Here is a 24,871-nt window from a genome sequence, read left to right as displayed (position 1 = left end):
AACTATATCAATTGAAGTCATTCATTAGGTAATGTCTAATTGTGTCTGTCCAATCTACCTTTGCAGTTCAGCTGATAAAAATAACCATGCCCATTCAAAAAATGATTGCATTTCCTGTTGTAATCTGTTTTACAAGGTTGTTTTAAGTAGCTACAGTGTAGGGTGAAAATGAAATGATTTCACTTCTGTCTGCTACGTAAAATGTTTTGATGACAGGGTTAAAACTCTACAGACTATAACATTACTCAATCTTGTATACTTATGCCTATCCAAGTACAAATTAGTTGGAAAAACAGGCGGTAACCCTTAATGAACAACATTCAATTCAGATGTCCTACTCATTTTATGTGATATATAACACATATAACACACTGCAATGTATGTCATTCTGTTTTTTTATGATTTTAAATAGCAGCCTATATTTCTGTTGTTTAATAAGAACCGGGATGTATTCGAGCACGTGATTTACATAACTGTTGATTGTTTGTGCTGTCAAACACGTGTGTTACAAATAAACATAATCATTGCTTTAACAGAACCACACCATAAAGTTTGTCAGTTAACCCGATTTTAGGATTGCCCACATTCAATTTTACACAAGGTTCATGTGTAAACCAACAGGTATTTTATTTTATTCCACAGTCCCACAAGTTGTCTATCCCATTTTAAACACGGGGTTACGTGTGACACATATTATAACACGTTTTGGTTTATGAGAACACGCCTGTAATACATACAGTATATCACAAAGAAAAGGCCCGCTTTTTAATAAAATACAGTACACTGGTAATAGGACAGTGAATGATAATGAAACAGAATTGGCTAGGTAATTGAACTATCAGTGCCAATCTCAGCGATAAATTCAGAGGACTGTTCAGTAGCGTGCATCAATTAAGTACATTTACAGATTACTCATACAGCAGAAACACCTGCAGTAATGATGTTTCAGAAGCTGAATAATGAGAAAGCTACTTGCAATTTATTTTCTGTAGCAAACTGTTAAACTGCACGCTCCTGTGACTGCCTGCCCTGACTATCAGATTGATTTTCAGCCTTATTTTTATCATGCCTTTTAACATTGCAGGAATGGTTTGTTGCCCTGTGGTCTTGTGACTGTTAATGCCCTGTCATGTGAGATACGTGATCGTTCCAGGGGCTTTTAAAACATCTTATCTCCTGTTACCATAACAACTTTTCTTTTTTCTTTAAACTTGTTTTGTAGACTTTCAATTCACTTTGAATCTGTGGAAGTTTTGTTCAGCCCCACAGGATCCTTTGGTTCACCTTACCTTGGGTTCTGCTGCAGAACTGTGAAATAAGACCTTAAATCTTATTAAATTCTAAAATGAAATCTCATCGCTTTCTTGCCCTTAGAAAAGCACTCAATTGATTTGCTGTCATCTGCCTGCAGTTTCCTTCAGGGTTGTATTTCCCAGCTGATGTCCTCCACTGATTGCATAGTTATTTTATGATGTTGCCCTCCGATCTCAAGAGCACAGCATTGCTCCTTATATTAGGCCTGTCACTGATCTGCTGCCACTCTCTCTACAAATGTTGGGTTTTATTAACCCCCTGAGGTACACAAGGAATTGACACAAAGTATCACGAGGAAACTGAAAATTCGAATCACCAGATCCAACCTGTCGGTACATTTTGAACCCTGTTTCGTGCACCTCATTGCAAAAATAACAAAGTTAGCATCATTATATTTTTGGGACACATATGTTTCTTGTAACTTAAAGGTTTAAAGCTGCAGTGTAACAATCATAAATCTACCATATACAGATTTAAAAATAGTTTGACATATTTAATTAAAAAAAAAATAATAATAATAAAAAAGTTGTATGGTATTGCCTATAACATTTTTGGTGTTCCTTGACTATTTCTATTTTTTCCCCCTGAGCTACATCAAAGCAAACACCTTCTGCTGCTGCATTATTAGCAGAAGCCTTTTTAACGCAGAGTTACAAAGAGGCGCACAAGAGTCTACGTGCACAGAAGGGTAAACTATGGAATGGTGGAATAATGTGTAAACTTGAACAAGACTCTGGAACACTACATCTTTAACATTTTCTTTGGTCTGTGTGCCAAACTCCTGATTACAATATTGCTTTTCTACCCTTGCACTGCCTTACTCTCTAATCAACTGCTGATATTACCAGATGGTATATTGATTTCAAATTAAATGACACCTTATGCATTAGCCTGTCAAGTTTTATTGTATTAAAAAGGAATTTTAGCATGACTTTTACTTTTTTATAGTGATGAAATAAAATATACCTCTTTTTTCTTACAAACTTTTGCTTTCTCTGGCTTTATTAACAATATAGTGCTTAGTCCAGTGTAGCCAGACTATCTGCCTACTAAACTACTATGTAGTGAGAGGATCTCAACAAAGCAACAGCTAGTACCCAGACTAGTGAACCACCGAATTGTACCTACGTACATCAAATGGCTCAGAATCCTGCAGTGGACAACATGAAGCCAATGGAATACCAGATACTTCTGAGTTGCTCCCTAGTAAAAAGAAAAGTCTATTTTAAAAGCTTAAAATCAATTTCTCTACCCCTGGCTTCATGATTCTATGAAATATATATATATACATATATATATATATATATATATATATATATATATATATATACTACAGAAATACTATGTTACTGTTCATTCACCTTGCAATCACCTTGATCTCATTAAAACCAAATGAAGACGTTTTATGAATCTTTAATTGAGCATTTGGCAAGCGCAGCGTGACAGGGTTGGTTCACTTCTCCTTAACATTACAACACAGTTTTCATTTGTTTATATTCATCAAAATGTCTCAGCACCCCTGCCTCATGAAGGACACACAAGGACAGACGTCACGAAAGGCTGTGAAAAAACAGTGAAAATAAAGTAAGTGCAAGCAACCAGACACCATGAAACCCTGGAACTCTGGAAAGATGCACCACAGAGCTAATGACTTGAATGGCTACTGTAAATATGAAGGAGGGGCAAGTTGAGGTAATGGTACTATGAGAGGTTTAGAGCTGAAAAGCTTTGAGCTTACATCCTCTAAACACCCCCAGGACCAAAACGTGGCTTTCAGTTATGGTAACGCTGTTAGTGTTCCCTGTTCGCTGTGTAGATGTTCAGTGAATTCAAGCCCAGTGGCAGGGTCTAATAGTGCAGCAGCCAATTTTCAAGACTCAGAGCCCTAGTCACGGATTGCCAGTCTGAAATTCCACTTGAATCCCAATCCTGCAGAATACCCTGGCAATGGGGTCCTGGTTCGAGCACACTGGATTGGTTTGGATGCAGGGTCCAAGCAGTTGTCTGCATCATCTTTACAACTTTGTGGCAACCTAATACCAGATCCTGCCTTTGAGGCTTCAAGACATACCTTCAGTGGACAGGTTTTGCCTCGTGAAGGTAGGAGGGTAAATCAGTTTTTTTATGACAGCGTTGTGTTTATGTAGGATCTAAGTTAACAGGTTACTTTATATCATGTAATACATTTTCATATTGTCCGATTATATTATATGTGCTGTTTGATTCTCTATTGGCGTTTCTGCTTAGATAATTATTTGCCACACTAACTAACTTTCAACATAAAAGACTTGCAGAATGTGATTATTGGTAAGTGAAGTGGCTCATATATGCGTTGAGCTGTGCACTGAAGCCTGTGTAATTGTTTCCTCACGTCACCCCAATCAGCCTGTTTTTTTTGAGAAGCAATTTGTGCTGGAATAGTAAGCATGGGAAATAATGATCAAAGCACAAACAACAATAGAGAATCATAACACATAATAGATTAGAACCATATCCATACATTTATTTGGCTGTTTAGTTACTGTTTCTATTTGTAGAAGCTTGTAAACTTGTTTACTGCAGTATATAATGGTAAAACACAGCCAAGAGTAGCCAAGCATAGCAAGAACAAGGCAAATCAGTGGTAAGAGCTTTACAAGATGCAGTAACAAGAAAATCCATAATACTTTAAATACAGGGAAATGCATAATACATGATACAGTAAAAAACAATAAAAGTTTATTTTGTTTCTAAATTCAGCACTATTGAGTGTTTAATAGTTATATGGTGGATCACATTTAATAAAAGCAGTCATTGACACCAAACCTTATTCATCAAAACAAGCAAAGTATTTCAATAATGAATGAGGTTTGTTTTTAATGCATGTTTGTCAAATAAACATGCATTGAGATAAAACTATGGTATAAGAAACAAGACCAATGTCTTATGTAATGTAAATGTTTTGATTTTAATTTCTGTTACTGCTTTCTTGTGCAGCCTTTGAGTTGGAAAATATCAAATTAAAATTGTTCAATTAGGCTAAATGAGGATCGGCAAAATTCTTCAACCCTGAAATCAACCCATTACTGACTTATTGCTTAAACACTTTGTAGAAGATTCCTTGGAAGCTTTATTGTGACCCACTCAAAAGAGTGAGAACAAAAGCTTTTTGTAGTATTCCACTGCAACCTTATCTCACCTGCTAGCCTTGCTTGGATGAGCTCACCTAACCATTTCAAAGATGCTGAGTTTTCTCTAATGTAACACACAGCTGGTTAATGTTAAATACCCAAGTCCTTTCCATTCTGATTGCATTTATGTTCACATCACTGTTCTCGTACGCAGCAGTGAAGCCTCTGCTTACAGTACATCATATTTTGCATTGAGCAAAAAAACTAAATAGTTAATAGAATTTTAATTTCTCTAGTATTTCAAATAGTGTTTATTAATGACTGGCAGAAATAGGAAGAACAGTAATCTATTCAAAGCACAATGTACTATTAATTTTTTTATTGAAGTGTTTTCAAATTGTACTCATTGTGTTAATCGATTTTAACCCCTAGTCAACCTTGTTTACAGAGGTCACCTCTGGAAAACGAGATTGGGCTACTGTAATCATTTCACTGTTTTAAAACATTCTCATTTAAAACAAAAACACCTCTGGAGTCAAACACAGCATGAATAACTGTCGTTGATGGACTGTATTTATTTTATTTTATGAAATACAGCCTCAGGATATTTTCAGAGCTTTCTTAGGCTGTGAAAACGCTGTACAAAAATTGCAATAGAATTAACAATGACACTGAATAAAACTTCTTCCTCCTGACCATTCCCTGCACGATTCACTTGCACCACACCTAGGGTGTCTGTAAAATGTTGACGTAATCTAGAATTCTGTTTCTGCTTTGAAAAGAGTGTTGGTCTATGATTAAAGCAAAGCTGCCACAGGTGTCAAAAGACAGGTAGCAATGATAATAAACTTCCAACGAACCATATCTGCAGTTGAGGATAGTTTAGTCAGGATTTGGTTTACCTGCACTAGTGCCAGTTTTACAGCATACACTTTTGTGTCATTCATTATGAAAGCTCTCTGGCAGGCATCCAGTGAAGAACAAACCTGTTACTAGTATTCAGTGCTATTTTAGTAGTTTTCTTAAACCAGCAGATCTCAAACAACATTAAATAAATGATTAAAAGGTCGCACTCTACCCCATTGACCCCCAAACTTAGATTTATAATGCCTCGCAAGTTACTGATATGTTACATAATTTAAAAAGGCATCTTTAAATTCCATTGACAGTGGTACAGAAAAAAAAGATCTTCCCAATGTAGTAGAACAATGTCAACAGATGCAGACAGACTGCAGATGTCGTTTGTACTGGAAAGCAGCAATATAAATGGTCTGGTCCATGACAAGCCAGAGTGCATCTATCTTCTATCCTCTTGTGCTCTGTGTTTGTCTCGCACTCTGCCTTCCAGCTCAAGTAATTTTTCATAGAATGTTTCTGCCGTGTCTTCATCCAGGTCCATCTAATAATAATAAGAATAAGAATAATTCCATCAGCAAACTATTTGAATGCAATTTACAATCTTAGCTCAAGCAATTATTGGACCCTTCTGACAATATCTCTTTTAAGCAGGTTTGACTACATGCTGAAGACTTGATCAGTTGCATAAGCAGAACTTTTTGTTCATGAAACACATAGTCAGGGCAGTCTAGAGATATGTCACAAGAAAGTCTGTTTATAAACCTGCCCCAATAGTGTACTGGTGGCTTTTGAAACGTGGTTAAACTTTTCCTTACCTTTTGTGGTTTAGTGTAACTGTTTCCCAGTCCTGAACTATAGCTGTGGTATTTTGCTCGGGGATCTAAGGATTCCGGCTTCTGATTAAACAACCAAAACTGTGGCAAAGCAAACACAATCTATCAGACACTGCAGAGACAACATGATATACTCTCATGATTCCTAAATGCATTTACATTTTTGGGAGAATTCACTAGAAAACCGGTCATTGCAGAAAATTCATATAGGTTAGCAGTGTTAACTGTTTCTGCAATACTAAATATTGCAACAACAGTCAGCATGGAAAAATTACAATATTGTGACATGTGACTACATTTATTATTGTATTTTGTCTTTCCTTCCTTTGCTGAAAGTTAATACCTGTATCCAGTATTCTAAACTACAGCTCCCAACAGTGACAAGCATGATCTGATACTGCCACACAGATTTATTGGGCAGGGTTGAGCAATAGCAGTTGATTCCATTGGGTACGTGAGACACAAGGAATGAATTGCTCCAGTAGTTCAATGGATCCACTATCTAAATATTTCACTTCTTACCTGTATAATAAACCATTATGAGGGTTCTCTATCAATCTCTAATGGTGTTTCTGCTATTATTTACAGTGAAGTACCCCTTTATGAGTTTGAGGATTTTATATTTCGGTAGGAGTTGAGCAAGTATGGAGGTTTCTCCAGTTAAATGCCATGCATACCAAAGCCTCCGCTCCATTGTAAGCAGTAAGAGTGAACGTGTTGGTGAATATTCTAATCTGAAGGAGAGAGGAACAAGAAACAGTTATTGACACTGATACCAAAGCTACAGATCATTCTAATAGATTAACTATACAAAGGACTCTTGCTACACACGTTTACTGATGGGAACAAAATGCAATCCTTTAATAACAGATGCAAAAGTGGAACCGGTCAGTATAGATGTACATTTACTAAACGATGTGTTAATATATTTAAAAGTACCGCTGTAGTGTTAAACGTGACTGTGCTTACCAGCCACATAACTGGCATAATCAACATCCAGAAAAATGATGGAAGGATGCCATAAGTTAAATTTGTCATCACGAGTCCAGGACAAATTACAGATGAATACAAGCCCTGTAAGAAGAAACACAATGATGAAATATACTAAATTACTGTTTAAACATCCCATTCAAATCCAGACATCGTTTATCAAAATATTTAAAGGTATACTGTGAACAAAACATAAAAAACACAACTAATAAAGCTTAAGAAACTGTATACAGAGGAAGACAAATTGTTTGTCCACTTGACTATATAGAAGTGGTACCTTCCACTGCTCATATGTAACTTCTATACTGTAATGTGTTAGGGAATGTCCAACACTAAAATAATAATGAGGGTGTTCATTTTAAATAAGGAAAAATCAAGTGGGATTAGACTTTCCTTCTAAAAGGAACAGCCAACACAAAATATCGAAAATACCTATATCTACATTGCTTTCCCAGATGTTCGCTGTCAGTGGATGACGCATTAACCTAACCCACAGAACCACCTAGCCTTCGGTCCATTTGAACCAATTCTTATTTCTGGGTTCTGGCTTTACCTGTTTGTTATAGTGCCTATTCAATGCCACACTCAGCAGATCTGAAGCATATTTAGAGGAGCTGTAGGGCTCCACTCCTTGAGTGTGCTGGTAGTCATCCAGTCTGAACGCAGAGCTTCTGGCATTGCTGGATGATGTCCATATCAGCTGGGATGTGTTTCCAGGCTGACACAGTAAAGGCTCCAACTCTCTGATCTAAAAGAAAAGAAGTTACAATCTTGCTACCCCTTGCTTTGGGAGCTTTTTTTTAAAACATGCACAAAACCAACTAGCATGATAGGCTTTTTTAATTCTCTCTATAATGTCAGTAATATTAATTAGATTTTATGCACAGTCCCAGTCAGTGGGCAAATGTTTTAGCTGTAATTCCTCTGAATTAGATTTTTCAACAGAACACTAAATTTGACATGAACATACCCTATACATCTGTAACATCAAAACACTATTTTTTCTTTACCTCATCTTATCAGTACAATATTTACTAAAACAAAATCAGATGTCCGTATTCGCTACAAATGATAAAAAATACCATGCACTTATTCACCAGAAGTTGCGCGACATAAAATAAATAAAATAAAAAAACCCCACAGGATCAACATAGCAGCTCTTGAGCCTCTATTTAAACGTTTTAGTCAGCAAAACGTTAACAAGCCAGATTATGCACGAGCACATCTAGTGATCTCTATGGAAGGCCACCTGTGCTGCTTTAGAGCGAGTCAGAATCTCATGGGACAGAAAAAAGGCCAGCACGTCATTCTGAAATGCCTCACTTAAACAGTGCCCAACTTGCTGGCAATGTTGTGTAGTGATTTTTATATAGATTTTATATATTCTATATATTTTTTTGCGACTTTCTGTTATGTGGAATGTAATAAACAAGATATACAGCCACTGACTTTATTACAAATGAACAGTCCGATTTTCTTTTAATTCAAAAGCTCAGTATACTGACCAAGGCTAAATTAATATGATTCTCCGAACATATAACTACTGCTTAGCTGAGAATCTCCTTTCTTTGCCCTTTCTAGAAAGACACTATTTATAACAATACACAATCCATTAGTACATACTTTTCATTGACATGCTTTTAGGGCATTAGAGACAAAATGCTATTTAAGTATGAAAGGTTGCATTCATTGCTCAGGGGTAACATTCATTTAGTTCAGTGAACCTGGCAAACTTTTAAATACAGCAAGTATTCGGGTGGCTAGGTCACATTTAATTGGTTAATACCACAGGAGGTCTGAATTAAAGACTTGTGTTCTCAACTTAGCTCTAATGTAAAACAAAACAAAAAAAAGTGCAGTCTCAAGTCCCATAGTCCCATCACTCGTAGATCTGTACTCATCAACATCTTGCATTGCATCATATCTTTAAGTCATATATTTGGTAACAGGACAAAATTTCTGTTGTACCGCACAAACGCTTAAATTACCATCCTTCAATGGGCAACTACAGAAACAGATTATATTCTTTCGTTCATGCATTTTTAATTTTTCTTTCTAGTCCTTGCACACAGCAGGCAATCAAAAAAATTCTATAAAAGGTGCATGCCCCATTTAAACTTCATTAGGTTGAATGCATAGTAAAACCATGGGAAAAGCATGGTAAAACTGCACAGAAATACTGTGGTAAACTTTTACAAGGGGAGTTACAGTGGCACAGAGCAACACAACAATAAAGAGGCAAGTTGTACTCCCATTCAATTTCTATTGATGACCGTCATATATTGTAATTGCTGCATTTTTATTCATATACCCACAGTCATAAATCAGCTGGGGAATGTAGTCAAACACGTTCTCAATTTATTTTTACAGGCGCTCAGCTCAGACTTGCATCCAGTGTTGAATCAGGATACAAGCTCCCTGCTACAGCAGCTAGGTGCCAAGCTGATCCAAGCTACCCAGAAAATCTATTGTCCAATGTGTTTGGCTACAGCCCCCAGTTTATAACATCAATCATCAAAACAATGAAGATTATGTTGAAAAAGAATTTGCAGTAATACATACAACGCAAGAGATAGCAGTTCTGTGTTTTTCATAAAAAGGGTGTTGTTTAATCACATCCCTTAACAGCATTGCATGTTCTTGTGTAAGCAAGTTGTCAAGGGAACCAGAAGGCCCAATCAAGATGTTATTGCAACAGGAAATGGAAGTAATTGGAATGGTGCAAGGAGAGTATCACTAATGAATCGAGTGACTAACAGCACCTTGCTGGTTAAAGGGCTGGAGTTGTTACTTTCAATTAAACAGAGTAGCTTATAGGGGCTGTGCTGTAAGCTGATATGTATAAAGGAAGAAAAAACAAAACAATATATAATTTCCATTACACGAGAGTAGATGTTAAAACTTCATGCTGATTTGAACTCGGCTCTCGCCAAGATAACAACTAAGACGTAGCTTTACAGTAAACTAATGTGATCCATATGAGTCTCCATCCATTTACGTTTCCTTCCATATGATGATGTAGATATCCTTCTGTCTGGTGTTAATGGCTGAAGTGTAATGCTGGCTCCCGGGATCAGCTTATTTTGCCTCCCTGGCGCATCAGCACACACAACGGCTGCGATGCTGGCTCCGGGGATCAACCACAGTGCGGCCTCCCCAGCGCATCAGCATGACAACCGTCTGGATTGAGCTAAGTAGGGTACATCTCTGGGGTCTTCAAGTGGGCACCTTCCATCCTCAGTGTTTCGTCGACTAGCCCACGACACCTCAAGAGGGCTCGACGGTGATTCTGGCGTCCCAGCATCACCCCCCTCCATCCCCCACTCAACTCAGCCCAGCTTACTTACCTGTACATCAGCGTTTCTTTCTTTCTATTGTGCTTGAAATCCCCAGCCAGAATCTTTCCGTCTCAACCACAGCCAGTTGCTGCTCCTCTCTGCTGCTTCAGATAAGTTCTTCACTGTGCGACGCAACTCTTGGCCACTGAATCCGACGTCTCTGAGAAACCGGGTTGTAGAGTGTGCCACAAATCCTCGACAACCCACTTCCACTGGGTAAACCCGGACTCTCCATCCTCGCTGTTCCGCTTCAGTGGCTAGTTGAGCATACCGCAGTTTCTTCCTCTCATACGCCTCATCTACAGCATCCTCCCATGGCACTGTTAACTCTACCAGGTGAACAAGGCGTGCTGATCCAGACCACAAGACAATATCTGGTCGAAGGTTAGTGGTGGCAATCTCAGGTGGAAAAATTAAGCCGTTGACCAACATCTGCCAGCATTTCCCAGTCTCTAGCAGCTTCCAGTTGTCCTGGGCGAGGATTGGTTTGAACACCTTTTCTTGGTGGTTGCTCTCCTGGGTGGAGGAATGTTGTCTTTTGTGTGTAATGTTTTGATGGAACAGGTGGCAACTTATTGGTCATGTTATGCTTGTCTTCCAATGATAAGGCCAAACATCTCAGCACCTGGTCATGGCGCCAAGTAAACCGCCCTTGGCTAAGAGCCACCTTACATCCTGTCAAAATGTGCCTTAATGTTGCAGGTGATGAACACAAAGGACATGAGGGATCCTCTCCTACCCAGAGGTTTAGGTTCTGTGGTGATGTGAGAACATCATATGTTGACCTGATGAGGAAACTGATCCTGCGCTGTTCCATTGACCATAGGTCTTGCCAGCCAATCTTGCGTTGTTCCACACTTTCCCATCTCATCCATTCTCCCTGCTTGGCCTGGGAAATGGCCTTTATACACCTCATCCTCTCCTCCTGCTTTTGCACCTCGTTGACTACCAGCTTCCTCCTTTGAGCTGGGGCTGCCTTGTGCCATGTAGGAGGAGCTAAACTGAGACCAAGACCCCCTCTTCCATGCTGAACTTGCCCCATGATATCACCAATTCGAAGGGCAGCCTTTGCATCTTCCACAGCTTTCTTTGCCGCCCACTTTCTTCCAGTTTTCAACACAGGTGCTGCCTCCCTTACGGTTGGAGCGGAGACTGGTAGCTGCAGTATTCGTTTACCATAAAGTCACAATTAACCAACGCTTACTGTGCTACCAGGTCCCTGCTGGAAATTCATTTAAAACTGCATCTGTATTAGAATTAGTAAGAATAACTGGAAGAAAATGAAATACACCTTCGCCAGATCGGCCCTGTTGTACCTGTGCTGATAAAAGACTGTAGGCTTCCATAATTGTTACCTGTCAGCATTTTAACTTATCCTGGCTTACTTGCTACAATATCCATGGTGGCATTGGTCTGTTTTTAAATTTAACATCTAGAGTTACAAAAAATTGCAACTGCGTAATTATTTATAACATTTTAAATGATGCATACTTGACATATCTATTTCTTCACTGAACTTGATATGCTTTTTAAATGAATGCTCAGCCTCATACCATTATGAAATGTCCAAAGACATTGGTAACAAAAACCTCCTGCAATCCGTCTGCAGTGACCCGGTCTTGCTGCGTCAGAAGACCTTCCCCGGTGGCAAACATACTGATCACCTTCCTGCAACAAAACACACCAACATGATTGTACTGCAGATGCTTTTAACCAGTACATTGTACTCTACTGAAGCAAATAATGTCATACAGTACCTTGAGAACAGTCCAGTCACAAAGGCTTTAAGGCTTATTTGAGGATTGGGCATGATCCCTGCATTCAGGTATAGGTAGTCTACTTTCTTAAACCTGCAAAACAAAGGATTATTATGCCTCTTTCTTAGTTTAATTACAAGTCATAATGTGAATATATGTCAATGATTGCATTTACAAATACTGCAGTAAGTGCTAATCCCGGTTTTACAATCTCTTTCTTACCTCTTATTAGCATTAGCAGCAGCATCCCCTTTTCTTGTGTGGAAGATCTTCGGTTTTGTGTGTGTTTGTTTTTTGTATTTTATTTTGTGGTATGTACATCAAAGTACAACAAAGTAAAAAAAAGTGAAGCTGTTTCTTTATGGTATCCAAAACTGAGGTATAAAATACATGCAAAAAACCAACAGACCTTCATCAAAAGGAAAGGGGGGAACAATATGGCTGGCGAAAAGAAAAGGTATTTCAAAACCTTGGTTACATCATCAAAAAGGGAATGACTACCCCTGGTAGAACGCCTAATCAAAATTCCAGTTTGCTACCTCTGTTTGATCTCCTTAGATGCCTCCAACACGGACTGCAGGCTGCCAACGTCGACTTTGAGCAGGGAGATATCAGCTCCAGGGTGGGAGGTGTGCAAGGCAGTGCGGGCTGCCTCAGCCCGCTGCATGTTTCTACATGCCAGACACAGGTGAATCTGGTCACTGTGTGTGAGGAGACGCTCACACAGAGCCAAGCCAATGCCACTGAAAGAGATAAAGGGGCAAGTGTTTATAAGGTTCCTCAGAATAGTTTTATCATGAGAATCAAAACAGCTGGAGGGTGCTTGAAAGACCTTGTAATATACTATTTAGCGCTTTTGGGATTTATAAAAACGAATTTATTTTTAATTTTTTTTTTTTATTTTCCTACAGATGGATGAAAACACGTAAGGTTACAGTACCATATGACTCCAAGTACACGGGGACAGCTATACCCCCAATGCATTCTGGTCAGTGTAGTCCTGCTATGAAAAATACTTTGTACTGTTAGATTTAAATGCGCCCATATCCTCAGCAGCAGGATTTTAATTATATATATATATATATATATATATATATATATATATATATATATATGTACACACACACAGAGATACATACATAAAACCTAAGTGAGTTTTCTTCTGTCTTTCTGGGTTTGTAAAGCATACTTATGTTACTGAAATGTACAGCACGAACCATATCACATATCGCAGTACTGTAATGTAACTTGTGCGCTGAGTCGCAGTCTTCGTACATTTTTTTAATTGACCCGTTGACTGCATTTTTCCTATGCCTAGTACAGTGGTATCTCAAACAACATGCTTCTTTGAGGAAACACTGATTTTTGATTAAATGTCATTTACTATATGGATTCGGCTCCATAACAAACGAATTGTACTTATATTTTCTGTATCATGTTTTTTAAAATTAAAATAAAAGTTCTTAAACCGGAACACTGTCCAATGCATTTGACTGATTTGCCACGTAAATAGTAAAATAATATAAATTACCTATTCGCTCCAGTGACCAAGACAACCTTCTTACTCATGCTAGACACTGCACGATTTGACAAATGCTGCTAAATCTGATACACACCTTGAATTTACATTACCTCTGATCAGCAGTCGTCCTATCTGGATGGTGTGATTGTTGTTATCACGAGTTAAACCAATCAGGTACGATCTACAGTCAGGCCAGAAGGACAAAATACTAGCACAGCGCCAAACTAAAAAATCTGGCTGTGTAGAGAATTGCACTGTACTTTAATCAAGCACGTAGATTCAAGCCTCTCTACTGACAGGGTTAGAAATGAACTTTTTGAGGTGGCCATTCGGACCACCAGTCAAGAAAATCTGGTGGTTCATTAGAGATTTTGGTAGCCCTACATTTTTCTAAGCGAACCTAAAAATAATCGCAGTTAATATGGAAAATAACACAGCATGTGAACAAAATAATTGAAGCAAACTGATTTTTTGACAAAAGAATACTTTATAACACATTTAAACTGAATTGGGTACTGTTTGCATCAGCAGGAGGAAAGTCACAAGAAATACTTTTACTGAGTGTTACTTAAAGACATGGCACTTTATTTAAAAATGTAATGTTTATAACAGATTACATACATTTTAAAATATATTTTATGGCACTTTACTCAAATATTAAATGTTCATCGCAAAACTCAACGAAATTAACTACAAAGCAAAGGATGTCCCACAGTAGTTTAAGTTATTTTTTTTTCTTTGTGTGTACTTTGACAAGCAAAAACAGTATATAATAGCACACTTCATTAATTTCAGAACCCTGTCTGTATAAGATGATTTGCTAATAATAATAATAATAATAATAATAATAATAATAATAATAATAATAAAATATTACAGTAAGGAGTTTGCAAGTGATGGAACAATGGAACAATGACCTTACAACAGTGTACTCAACAAAGGTACGGATCCTCAATAAATAAGCATCTTCAAATTGTCCCTGAAATCAGGATCTACTCTTCTGTTCTAGTTGCATTGCCATAGACATATGTAACCCAGGTTAGATGTACAAAAGTGTCTTTAAAGAAGTATTGAAACCTACATTATCATTTGTTGAGAATCAGTGTCATGCACACACCCAGAAAGATATCAATGTATGTGTAAATAAATACTAGGAGATCATCGTGATATATTATATTACAACAGTGAACAGCATCCACACATACCAAGTTTCAGTTTGGTCACATTTGTATTTATTTATATATTTAATTCATTTTAACATTACTAAATGAATCATGGAAAAATGTATTCTTTTTAATGTACAGGTGTTCTTTAGTACTGAAGAAAAACAATTCAACACATCAGAATACAGATACAGAACTGCCTAAAACCATTGAAAACAACTTCACCTCACATTACATAAACATTAACTATATAACATTACATAGCTTACTTACTGTGGCTGAAAATGCCTTACATTTGTATTGAATTGATGCATAGATAATATAATAATATAATGTCTTGTACAACAAAGAAAATATATAATGCAAAAAATCTCAATGACGTGACAAAAATGGGTGGAATTCTTCTCCGAAATGTCATAAGATTTTGGGGAAAAAGGAACAAAACATATCTGTTATGTTAAGCCTTTAACTATATATAATTGTTTTAAAAGCTGTAACATGAAACAAATGTGCAGCGAAGTAGCCAATAAAGCATTTAGCCGACATTGAGAAATATTAATGTGATGTAAAAGGCTTTCAGGTACACTTGGTGCGACGCTAACTATTTATTCAATGTCACCCGAAGCTGAATATTTAAATCTTTTTTGAGCACACCAAAAATTACACAAACCTTGCATTTTTTCTCTCTTTTTATGTAGTAATTCTTTGTCTTGCTCACTACACATTTCTACTCATTCAAAATGATAATTCCTAATATTATGTATTACTAGTATCTGCAGCCATTATCTAACACAGAGCCAACATCATCACAATATCTGCACTATGCTTTGTGAATGAAGACATGCATGACATGCTTATGTTTAATGGATTCCTTTCAAAATCAATAGGAACCACGTTGGCACCTAATTGGATCATCAGCTCTACTCCTACTTTGAAAAAGATGGATTTTTCAGCAGCATGAGGAACCAAGTTTGTATCTAACCCTCAAACTTTGTGAAACAACAGAGCCTACAGTGAAAATTATTTTACCTGAAGGTCCTGTTTTACTCACAGTCCTTGTATCAGACCCAGTTTACTTGTATGACCTCCATGATTGAGTGTGAATGAAGGACAGCCAGCAGGCAGTGGCAAAACATCATTTTAGTTTAAAACGCCGCCCTTCAAATGATTGCAGATAGTAATACTTCATAACCTACATTCCCCATCAACCACACACATTCACTTTCACACTGCCCTGCTACTTACTGCATACAACTCGTCTTTTATATATATATATATTTATATTATATATTTATATAGATATATAACAAATCTTAAGAATACAAACATATTCTCTTCTTTCTCTGACCAGCATGTTTAACAAGTAATACTCTGTGGTTTTCTATAGCCAGGCAGATAAGGATTATTTTAGGTGGGACATAAACAACTCTTTTATTCCAAATATTTAACCTTACAAAACAAACACAAAAGACTTGATTAACAACAGGATATCTAAACTGTGCACGGCATGGTTACATATTCCATTTATCCATAACTCACTATTTTTTACTGTAATACATAAATCAAGTTTCTCTACTGTTCATTTCTTATTTAACATGTTTTCTTAACGCTTTACCAATATCCTCCTATTGTCTACCAGTTTGAAGCGTTTAGTTTAAGACATTAATGATGGTTCATTGGAATATTTTACACTCCTAACACTTAATCTTTGGTGTGTTAACATGACATAAACATTCTTATTTAAAGAATGTATCATGAAATTAATTAAACAGGAGTGCAAGAACACAAAGCATCTATACACGTATAGTCCATTGCATTATTTCTTATTTATTATAAAGTGCTAATGCTTTAGTCAGAGAATGCAAGTGCTATTTAAATGGTACTATGGAAAAAAATGGAAGCCATGACCATACCACATTATAACAACCTTATATCATTGCACTTGCATTATGGAAAAGCTTGTTCATTACACAAAACTTCCTAAAGCATGCACAACTTTTATTTGAAACCCAGCATTTCTTTACATTGCATACATCTTTAAAAAATATTTCCGATTGCGGTTAAGCAGAATATTTTCTATTGCAGTTAAGCAGAATGTCTCGAATCTGAGATGAAAGAGTTGACTGTGAACCACTTCATTACATCAACATGTCACAGTACTAAGCATGTTTGTCTACTATACTGGGGGCTATTTTAAAATGAAGCTAAAACGATGTAAAAGACAAGACAAGGAAGGAACATTAATTAGTGTCACTTAGAAACACTTTGTCGCAAGCTGGCAGATATCTACTCTAGGTAACACTAGTTACATTGGAATTGATCACGTTTTATATGAAGCAGGCAATAATAAATAGGAACACTAATGATTCGGTTAAGGATAGGACTGCGGCAAGGGATAGGGTAATAAAGGGAAATAATACTATATTGCTGGTGCTATTTACAATACATGTTAAATGTCAGTACAATTGAAGGATTTAATTCAATGTTTCTGTCCTTTTTAATGAAACCCCAAAAAAGTGCATTTAGTTCTAATGTCCCCAGACTGTGGAACTGATTGCCCTTTTCTATTAGAGATGCTGCTTCAGTCAATATTTTTAAGTTAAGATTAAAGACATATTTTTGATAGGTTAGCCTTTTTAACCTGACTTACAAATATAATTGTTATTAATCTATTTTAATGTTTATTTTTGTAATTTTGTGCTTTATCTATCATTCCTATTCATTTCCTGTTCTTTTCATTGTTATTAATTATTATTATAATTATGTAATTATTATAATTATTTTGTATTGATATGTATTGTTATAATTTTTACTACTTCTTGACACTGCAGGCTTCTTTCTGTTTCAACCGACATGTAAAGCTCTTTGAGATACTGTGGTATGAAAGACGCTATATAAATAAATACGTTGAAAACTGAATTGAATTGAATTAAAATCAATATACCTTCAAAGGAATTTTGGCACCTTTAAAATAAAAAGCTAACATATAAATCTACATGTCGAGTCTTCTTTCCTATTTGGAATTGGCACCATGAAGGAATGGAGATGAATTCTGTGTTTCAGATAATGAGCGAATGAACAAATGGTATAGTGTATAAATGATGCATACTGTGGTATTCTTGTGTGTATGGAAGCCAATACAGAAGGCTTCAGTATAGGCAAAAATAAGTTGCATTTTTGTCGAATCTTTTAACTCATAGGAGTTGATGGATTTCTTCAAAAACAGTAGAGGATAACAATGCACACACATTCAATGGAAGAGGGAATTCCCCTAAGATTTGATATTTATTGTTTTCTTTTTACATAATAATTTAGAATAAACTTTTATTGGACTACTTTATGGCTCATGCAACAAGACACAATATAACAAGCTATTTTTTAAATTTAAGATTACCTATGTGAGCATTTCTTTCATTATTTCTAATAATATTTGGCTAAATTGCACTGTTTAGGGTCTTACATTCAAGCATTCTTCTACAGAAATGAGCAAAAGTGCTAATTTAAAAAATGTATAGTTTTAATATTTTTTTTTAAAACTGAAACAACTTCCAATATAATGCATATAAACATTGATAGAAAAAAGAAAGGCTTCCATAATTATTAAGGCCACAATTACTATTAAGACAGTTATTATAAATTATACTATGGAGATATTGTTCCCTTTGTAGACCCTTAAATAGGTCTTCATAACAACGGAAGATCCCCAGAATAAAAAGAAGTACCAATATCGCTGAATTTAGCATACTGAACTATGGTTCTCACTGGCAATCATTCTTACTGCTCCTTTGTCCTTCACTTTTCAGTTAATTTGTTGTGGAGGACCTCACAGACACTCCATCTGAAACCATTGCTGTGTGACAACACAATAAACAAATATAGACACTGAGCTGATAATTCTCATATATAAATAATGCTCTTTAACCTTCATTGGCTTCCTTTGATTGCCTCTTTCTCTCCACATTCCCATCTGCACATACTAAGTTTGTTTCCACACGAAGACACAAACACCAAAGTCCAGTTTGCAAGCATTGCCTTTGGAAGCGCTGCTCCTCCTAGGTGGTGAAGTCTAGAAGACTGCGGTAGATGTCTTGAAATGATGGCCGATCCTTGGTGTCTCTCCTCCAGCAGCTTAGCATTATTTTGTAGACAGGGTCCGGGCAAATGGCAGGCTGTGGCAAATAGATCTGGAAACAGACAACGAGTAACAATGGTCTGAGGGATTAGCTTAATGGCAGTTTCACGATAACCTACTGTTACAAACCCCCTACTATTGTTGGATTCATTCAATCTTTTAACTCAATGATTGGTTGCCTAAATTAACGTGCAGTTTGACGCACATGTTAGAGCAAACATCGATTTTCATAAAAAAAAATATATATATACTCTACACTATCAGGTACCATACTAGTTTGTGAACAATGTGAAATTCTCTCCACCCCTTCAACGTCTTCTTTAAATCAACCAATTGCCTTCCCAAATGACTGAAATGCTTTTCAACCAGTCACATGCTTTTACCTAGGAAGTGCCAAATATCATATTTTACAATGGTAATTTATGTTTGCAATTACACCGCGTGCTTCTTTGCCTCTTACCTGCCGCCCCTGATCCCTGAAGAACTCGCCGGTGTTTTCGATGACCTGTTCGTCTGATAGCTGGGAGTACGGCTGCTCCAGGCAGAATGTCAGAGTCTCCCAGAGAGTTACCCCAAATGCCCACACATCACTGGCAGTGGTAAACTTGCCCTTAGAAATAAAGAGAAGATGTTACTCTAAATTCATAGTTTAATTTAATAAAAATACGATAGACAAGATGACTGGGTATAGAAGTGGAGAGGTCAATCATAATGGGAGGCCACCCAATCATAAAAGGCATAGTCCTCATATAAAGACTAGAAGTGTTTTGGATACCTCCTCATATGAGGTCGCCATGCATGATAGGGTTAAAACAGGAATAACCTCTCCTTAAATCATCGCAGTCAATATGTTTCCAAATGATGCCATTCTCACCCAGAGGGCAGCCATGAAATATTTCAATTTAAAGATGACTGTTTAAATTGGTTGAAGAGCGAGATACGGTATGTTTTAGGCTCACCAACAGAATACTCTCCCAGGACATCCATCGGATGGGCAGCACGGCTCTCCCCTGGATGCGGTAGTAGTCTCCGCTGTACAGGTTGCGGCTCATCCCAAAGTCAGCAATCTTGATGGTGAAGTTCTTGCCAACCAAGCAGTTACGGGTGGCCAGGTCACGGTGAACAAAGTTGAGGGAGGAAAGGTACTTCATGCCCGATGCTATCTGTGTGACCATGTACTGAATATTGGCATAACTGAAAAGAAAAAAAAAACGCAAGCAAAAAAAACAGATTACCTTGGGATGAATTCCAGTTTAAGCAATAGTTAAACATGCTAGTAGGACAAGGCTTACCTGACAGTGGGGGTGTTGCTGGCCAGACAGACCTGTCCCTCCGGCTCGTGACGGGATAAGAACTGATTGAGATCCCCGTTCTCCATGTACTCCGTGATCATACAGAGAGGATCGTCGCAGATACACACTGCCAGAAGGCGGATAATGTTGGGGTCTTTTAATCGAGACATGATCTTAATTTCTTTCAAGAAATCGTTTCTAGAAGAGAGCCCATGTTGAAATATAGTTATTGTTATGAATTACTGTCATTATTGATTTATATTAATTAACCCTACATGAAACTATTCCAAACCATATATCCATATTAAACTCCACACTGTCCAACTAAACATATCTAAACGATTCAAATCACTTCAAGTATACACGAATATATTACAAACAGTATACTGACCTGGCATTCTTGTTGGCATCTGCTCGTAACATTTTTACAGCTACCAGAACAGGCTGATTTGCAGTGATGTCAAAAGAAAAATCCTTGTCTTTAAACTCTGACATTCCTTCAGCTTCACACAAGTGCACCTGTGTTAGAGAAACAGAAACTTTCTTAGGCATGCTCTGTTTTCTTTTCAGGGTTTATACATACTAAAAGAAACTCAAATTCAAAAGATAAAACTTTTGACTAGAAGTCCTTTTCAATGACTGCGATCAGCAGAAGAACAATGGACATTATTGTTTTTAGACACAGGAGGGTGCTGTTCTATAGCTTTGTAGAATAATGGGGTTCACGGGACACACAGGTTCATAAGCGGCAATACTGTGCTTTCAAAGCTAACAAAACGTCCAATAGTTTCCCATTTTGCAATGCATTGCTTTTAGGGCGTGGAATAATTACCAAGAGAATCTGCTAACCAGACTGCTTACACCGACAGTAATCCAGTTACTGTACTTGACGCTGCACTGTAGTGGCTAAGAATATTCTTCCACTGGGAATACATTAGTGTTGTTTGACAGCTGTAATAAGTGTATTTCTTAAAACTAGCCTCTCCAAACTGCCCCTCCCCAAGCTTCTCTTTGAAGGTGAGCAGTTTCCTGGGGAACTCCTCGACCGCCACGTCCTTCCCAGAAAGCAGATCCATAGTGATAGCTGGCACGGCATAGGTGTTGCTACCGGTCACTCCCTGCAGGTTCACGATGTCGGCCTCGGCGTAGTGCGGCATACCCTCCTGTCCACTGGCTGGGGATTGCTTCACAACCCCGCTGCTGCCGGCCGCTGGGAGAAACAGAAATATATCTATCCGCTTCACAATTCTCTCTGGACAAAGAACTGGCAAAAAAAACAAATTTAACTTTCTGTTTCAGTGAAAATTTTAAATTCTTTACAAAACAACAACACAAAAACGATATTTAACAAAGTGTACAGTAACCCTATCCCTAATCCTGTATTCTAACCCTAACCCAAACCCTAAGACATTGCTATCATCATCTATAGTCTATCTCTAACTCTAACCCTAACCCCCAATATTACCCATATCACTGAACTTAATACTGACCTTAAAGCCACTATCATATTGAAACATTTCCATTCAGACTTGCTCTGACAACACCCCTGCCCTCCCCCTCCTCTCACCAGCCTCCTCGGCCGCCTGAGAGAACTCGGGCAGCTTTCTGATCAGCCTGGAAGGCTCCTGGTAGTCGGGCCCCAGAGGGAAGATCCTGTCATAGGTGGAGTTGGACTCCTGTTCACTGGCCGACAACGAGCGATTGTTATTATTGTTATAGGTGAAGGTCTCGCTCTGTAGCGACAGACTGGCAGTCAGTTCATCATCCAGCATCCGCCGAGAAGCCTGAAAGGAGGATGCTGATTGTGGAACATATTCGACCAAACCAGTTAATCTGGCCATCACCAGACATTGAGGTCTACCGGTAAATAGTTTTTGTATTTAGGTTGTATACAGTATGTCTTTCACCTCAGACATCAATACACAGTGATATATAACTTCTTAATTTGTAATTCAATACACACAACGATCTTTGGCAGCTAGTGATATAGAGATATTTAGAAAGTTTACAGTTAAGATTTACAATGATTTGAATATGACTATACTATGCTTATTACCGTAAAATATACTAAAGTAAACTTTTCTTAGAGAATGAATGCATCTTTATGTTTACACCCACTCAAGCTAAAGTGTTCCACATTCCTACTGTAAAGTGTGATTCATTTCTCTTGCGCTTGTATAGAATATATGACTGCACACTTGGATACCATTTTCTAGAAAAGACACATTAATTGCGAAGGGGGTCCATTCCCTCTTCCTTACCTTCTCCAGTATCTTCTGCCAGAACTGCCTCCACAGGATGATGACAATAATGGCAACCAGGATGAAGATGATGGCCACCAAACAGCCAATCAGAATGCGAGTGTTACTGTCATCCACTTTGTGGGTTGGGTCATCACCTGGAGACATCACCATGGAAAAAAGTAAAAAGAAAATGTTTGGGGGCCTTTATTACATGACTTCATAAATTAACGATACAATAATTTGCTCAAATACCTTTAAAAACTACTAAAAACAATATAGGTTCACTTTAAAGTCCTAAGATACCTTCTGTTTCCTGTAGTTCTTCTTTCTGTTTTGCTAGGAACAAATAATATTGAGCAGCCTGTTAGCCTGTTCTGGTATAAAGCACTATATCAGCTGACATGCCTGAAGTGCTGACTATTTACCTGGCTGTGTGCTGGTTGGGGTTCCGGGGAGGATTTTTGGCGGACCTCCAGTTGTGTTGTACATGGCAGTGTCTGAAAGATAAAAGACAGCAAGACCAGTAAGTGAGCTCTATGTAGGTTAGGGTGATTGCTCCATTAGCAACCTGTTTCAAGGCCCAGAGACCACGTAGTTATATCACATGTACATTATCACTTACAGTATATCTATATAACGCTTATCCGATGTGATACAACATTCTTTAGCACAATTCGATCGACATATGCAGTGCACCAGGAACCTTTCTTGTCTCTCTGTCCGCCAGCCTGCATGACACAATTGCATTTGTACATAATGGTGGATGTAGGTAATTTATGATGATAGTGATAGTTCTAATTTTGTAATTACAACATGGTGGGATGTATGCTTCTAACATTTTTGGTTAATTAGTTCAGTAGTTGTGAAACCTTCGTTGAAGGTTTCTTAAGAGAGTTTGAAGTGTATTCTTATGGTTCCAATCACTCACTCACTAAACAGGGGTGTCCAATCACAATCCTGGAGGGTCATTCCACTCCAGGTTTAACAGACAGAATAATACAATGAACTACTTCATGTTCTGGATGGAGGTTTAATTGGTTAAATTAAACAATTGAACATGGTTGGAACAAAGACCAGGAATGGAAGGGCTAACTTTGGCCACTTATTCTTTAAAGCAGGGGTCTCCAATCCTGGACCTGGAGGGCCGATGTCCCTGCTGGTTTTTGTTCCAACTGTACCCTAAAATAATTAATTGGACCAATTAAGTTTCTAATAAGCACTTAATTGGTCAAATTAAGTAATTTAATTTGGACTTTGTTCTAACCAGGTCCTTGATCACTCTTCATCACCTTGGTTCAATTAAATACTGTACTTAAAGATTTATAACAATGCTCTGCACTGCTTAATTCAATAATCAAGGACAAGGTGCACCAACCTGACTGGAAGGTGATTTCGCTGAACATCATCCAGGTGTCAGCAAAGTAGTACTGGCACTTGATGGCGCTGGCCATGCGGTTCAGGAGGGGCACGGTGACGAAGCGGGCGCTGGGGTTAACATCGTCCAGCACCAGGACGGAGGAGATGGGGTTGGGCTCCCAGTCATTGGTCTCTGAGCTGAAATAACACTGCACCTCTCGAAAGATCTTCACCCCCTTCGAAAACATGTTGTTACAGTGAACCTGCACAGAAATAATTGAACATAAGCACAGTGCATTTCACAGACTGAAAGTATTTCAAGGAAAAGTTGTGTTAATTAATATATGGAACACAAGTGATATTTTGCATAGCAGACTATTTACATACAATTACAATATCCTGAAAGTCCAAAAACTGACAGGTAAAATATTCTAATAAAGAAGTGCAACAGTACTGTATATCAACTCCAACATCCTCCTGTACCTTCATTGTGGTGAAGTTCCGGATTCTGTCAAACTCAAACATAATCTCCACATAGTTGGTGGTGAAGCTCTCGTTGGACCAGCCCACGTAGTCATAGCCGGGCCAGACATTGTACACATGGCTCTGTGTGAAGTCATCCAGACCCCACACTCCATCGGTCAACTGTCCAAGACCCTCTGTCATACTGAAAGACAGGAAGCTCTTCTTAAACACATCTTTGGGTCTTGACTCTCTGTTCTAATAAATCTTAATGTACCCCGACTGAGATTAAAAAATAAACCTAATATTCGTATTACCATGCACAGATAAAAATTCTTGTCAATGTAGGTAACCCTGTGTAAATTGTATGTTTATGTCAGAGAATATGCAACAATGACAGAATCTGCATCAGTGCTGTAATATTTTACTACCACTAGATAGCAGTAGTTTTCAGTCAGTTTTCTACAGTACATTTTACATTGCTGTAAGTGAAGCACAAAT

At 37.7% G+C, this 24,871-nt stretch overlaps 2 protein-coding genes across 6 annotated transcripts in view; both read right to left on the bottom strand.

The window, feature by feature from the left end:
• Positions 1-4,014: 4,014 nt before the first annotated feature.
• Positions 4,015-13,903, bottom strand: LOC117400178 (3-keto-steroid reductase/17-beta-hydroxysteroid dehydrogenase 7-like). Of its 2 annotated transcripts, none has more exons than XM_033999678.3 (9): positions 13,833-13,903; positions 12,740-12,943; positions 12,201-12,293; positions 11,997-12,111; positions 7,659-7,853; positions 7,085-7,189; positions 6,793-6,849; positions 6,098-6,196; positions 4,015-5,823 (listed from the first exon to the last, which is right to left on the bottom strand). In XM_033999678.3, exons 2-9 carry the CDS (start codon positions 12,865-12,867, stop codon positions 5,722-5,724), a joined length of 894 nt encoding a protein of 297 aa, XP_033855569.1. In that variant the 5' UTR covers positions 12,868-12,943; positions 13,833-13,903; the 3' UTR covers positions 4,015-5,721. The 2 variants fall into 2 exon arrangements, with proteins under 2 accessions (XP_033855569.1, XP_033855559.1); XM_033999668.3 differs by lacking the exon at positions 13,833-13,903 and adding an exon at positions 13,732-13,828.
• A 371-nt stretch (positions 13,904-14,274) lies between these two features.
• LOC117973115 (discoidin domain-containing receptor 2-like) overlaps positions 14,275-24,871 on the bottom strand; it is a 44,471-nt gene continuing 33,874 nt past the window's right edge. For 3 of the 4 annotated variants that reach the window (XM_059031830.1, XM_059031831.1, XM_059031832.1), the window contains exons 7-18: positions 24,392-24,575; positions 23,928-24,171; positions 22,978-23,049; positions 22,856-22,888; positions 22,571-22,707; positions 21,877-22,093; positions 21,290-21,519; positions 20,701-20,828; positions 20,310-20,507; positions 19,977-20,211; positions 19,478-19,627; positions 14,275-19,069 (exon numbers count right to left, since the gene is read on the bottom strand). In XM_059031830.1, coding sequence (XP_058887813.1) covers positions 18,938-19,069; positions 19,478-19,627; positions 19,977-20,211; positions 20,310-20,507; positions 20,701-20,828; positions 21,290-21,519; positions 21,877-22,093; positions 22,571-22,707; positions 22,856-22,888; positions 22,978-23,049; positions 23,928-24,171; positions 24,392-24,575 — 1,960 coding nt within the window. In that variant the 3' untranslated portion in view covers positions 14,275-18,937. The remainder of the gene's footprint in view (positions 19,070-19,477; positions 19,628-19,976; positions 20,212-20,309; positions 20,508-20,700; positions 20,829-21,289; positions 21,520-21,876; positions 22,094-22,570; positions 22,708-22,855; positions 22,889-22,977; positions 23,050-23,927; positions 24,172-24,391; positions 24,576-24,871) is intronic. The other variant, XM_059031833.1, reaches the window with a different exon arrangement.

This window comes from Acipenser ruthenus, chromosome 10 (genome assembly GCF_902713425.1).
Source record: "Acipenser ruthenus chromosome 10, fAciRut3.2 maternal haplotype, whole genome shotgun sequence".
In the NCBI taxonomy this organism is placed as follows: Eukaryota; Metazoa; Chordata; class Actinopteri; order Acipenseriformes; family Acipenseridae; genus Acipenser; species Acipenser ruthenus.
The sequence above is the reverse complement of the archived record's forward strand: the minus strand, read 5'-3'. Positions and strand labels throughout refer to the sequence as shown.

What these genes read in the sequence shown, in the direction of transcription:
- LOC117400178 (XM_033999668.3), bottom strand. Translation starts at nt 13,769, where the DNA reads ATGAGTAAGAAGGTTGTCTTGGTCACTGGAGCGAATAG. An exon ending in GTGACTGGACTGTTCTCAAG is followed by an intron (nt 12,112 to 12,200) that starts GTACTGTATGAC and finishes GTTTTGTTGCAG; the next exon opens with GAAGGTGATCAGTATGTTTG. An exon ending in TCTTTGGACATTTCATAATG is followed by an intron (nt 7,854 to 11,996) that starts GTATGAGGCTGA and finishes CTTTTCTTTTAG; the next exon opens with ATCAGAGAGTTGGAGCCTTT.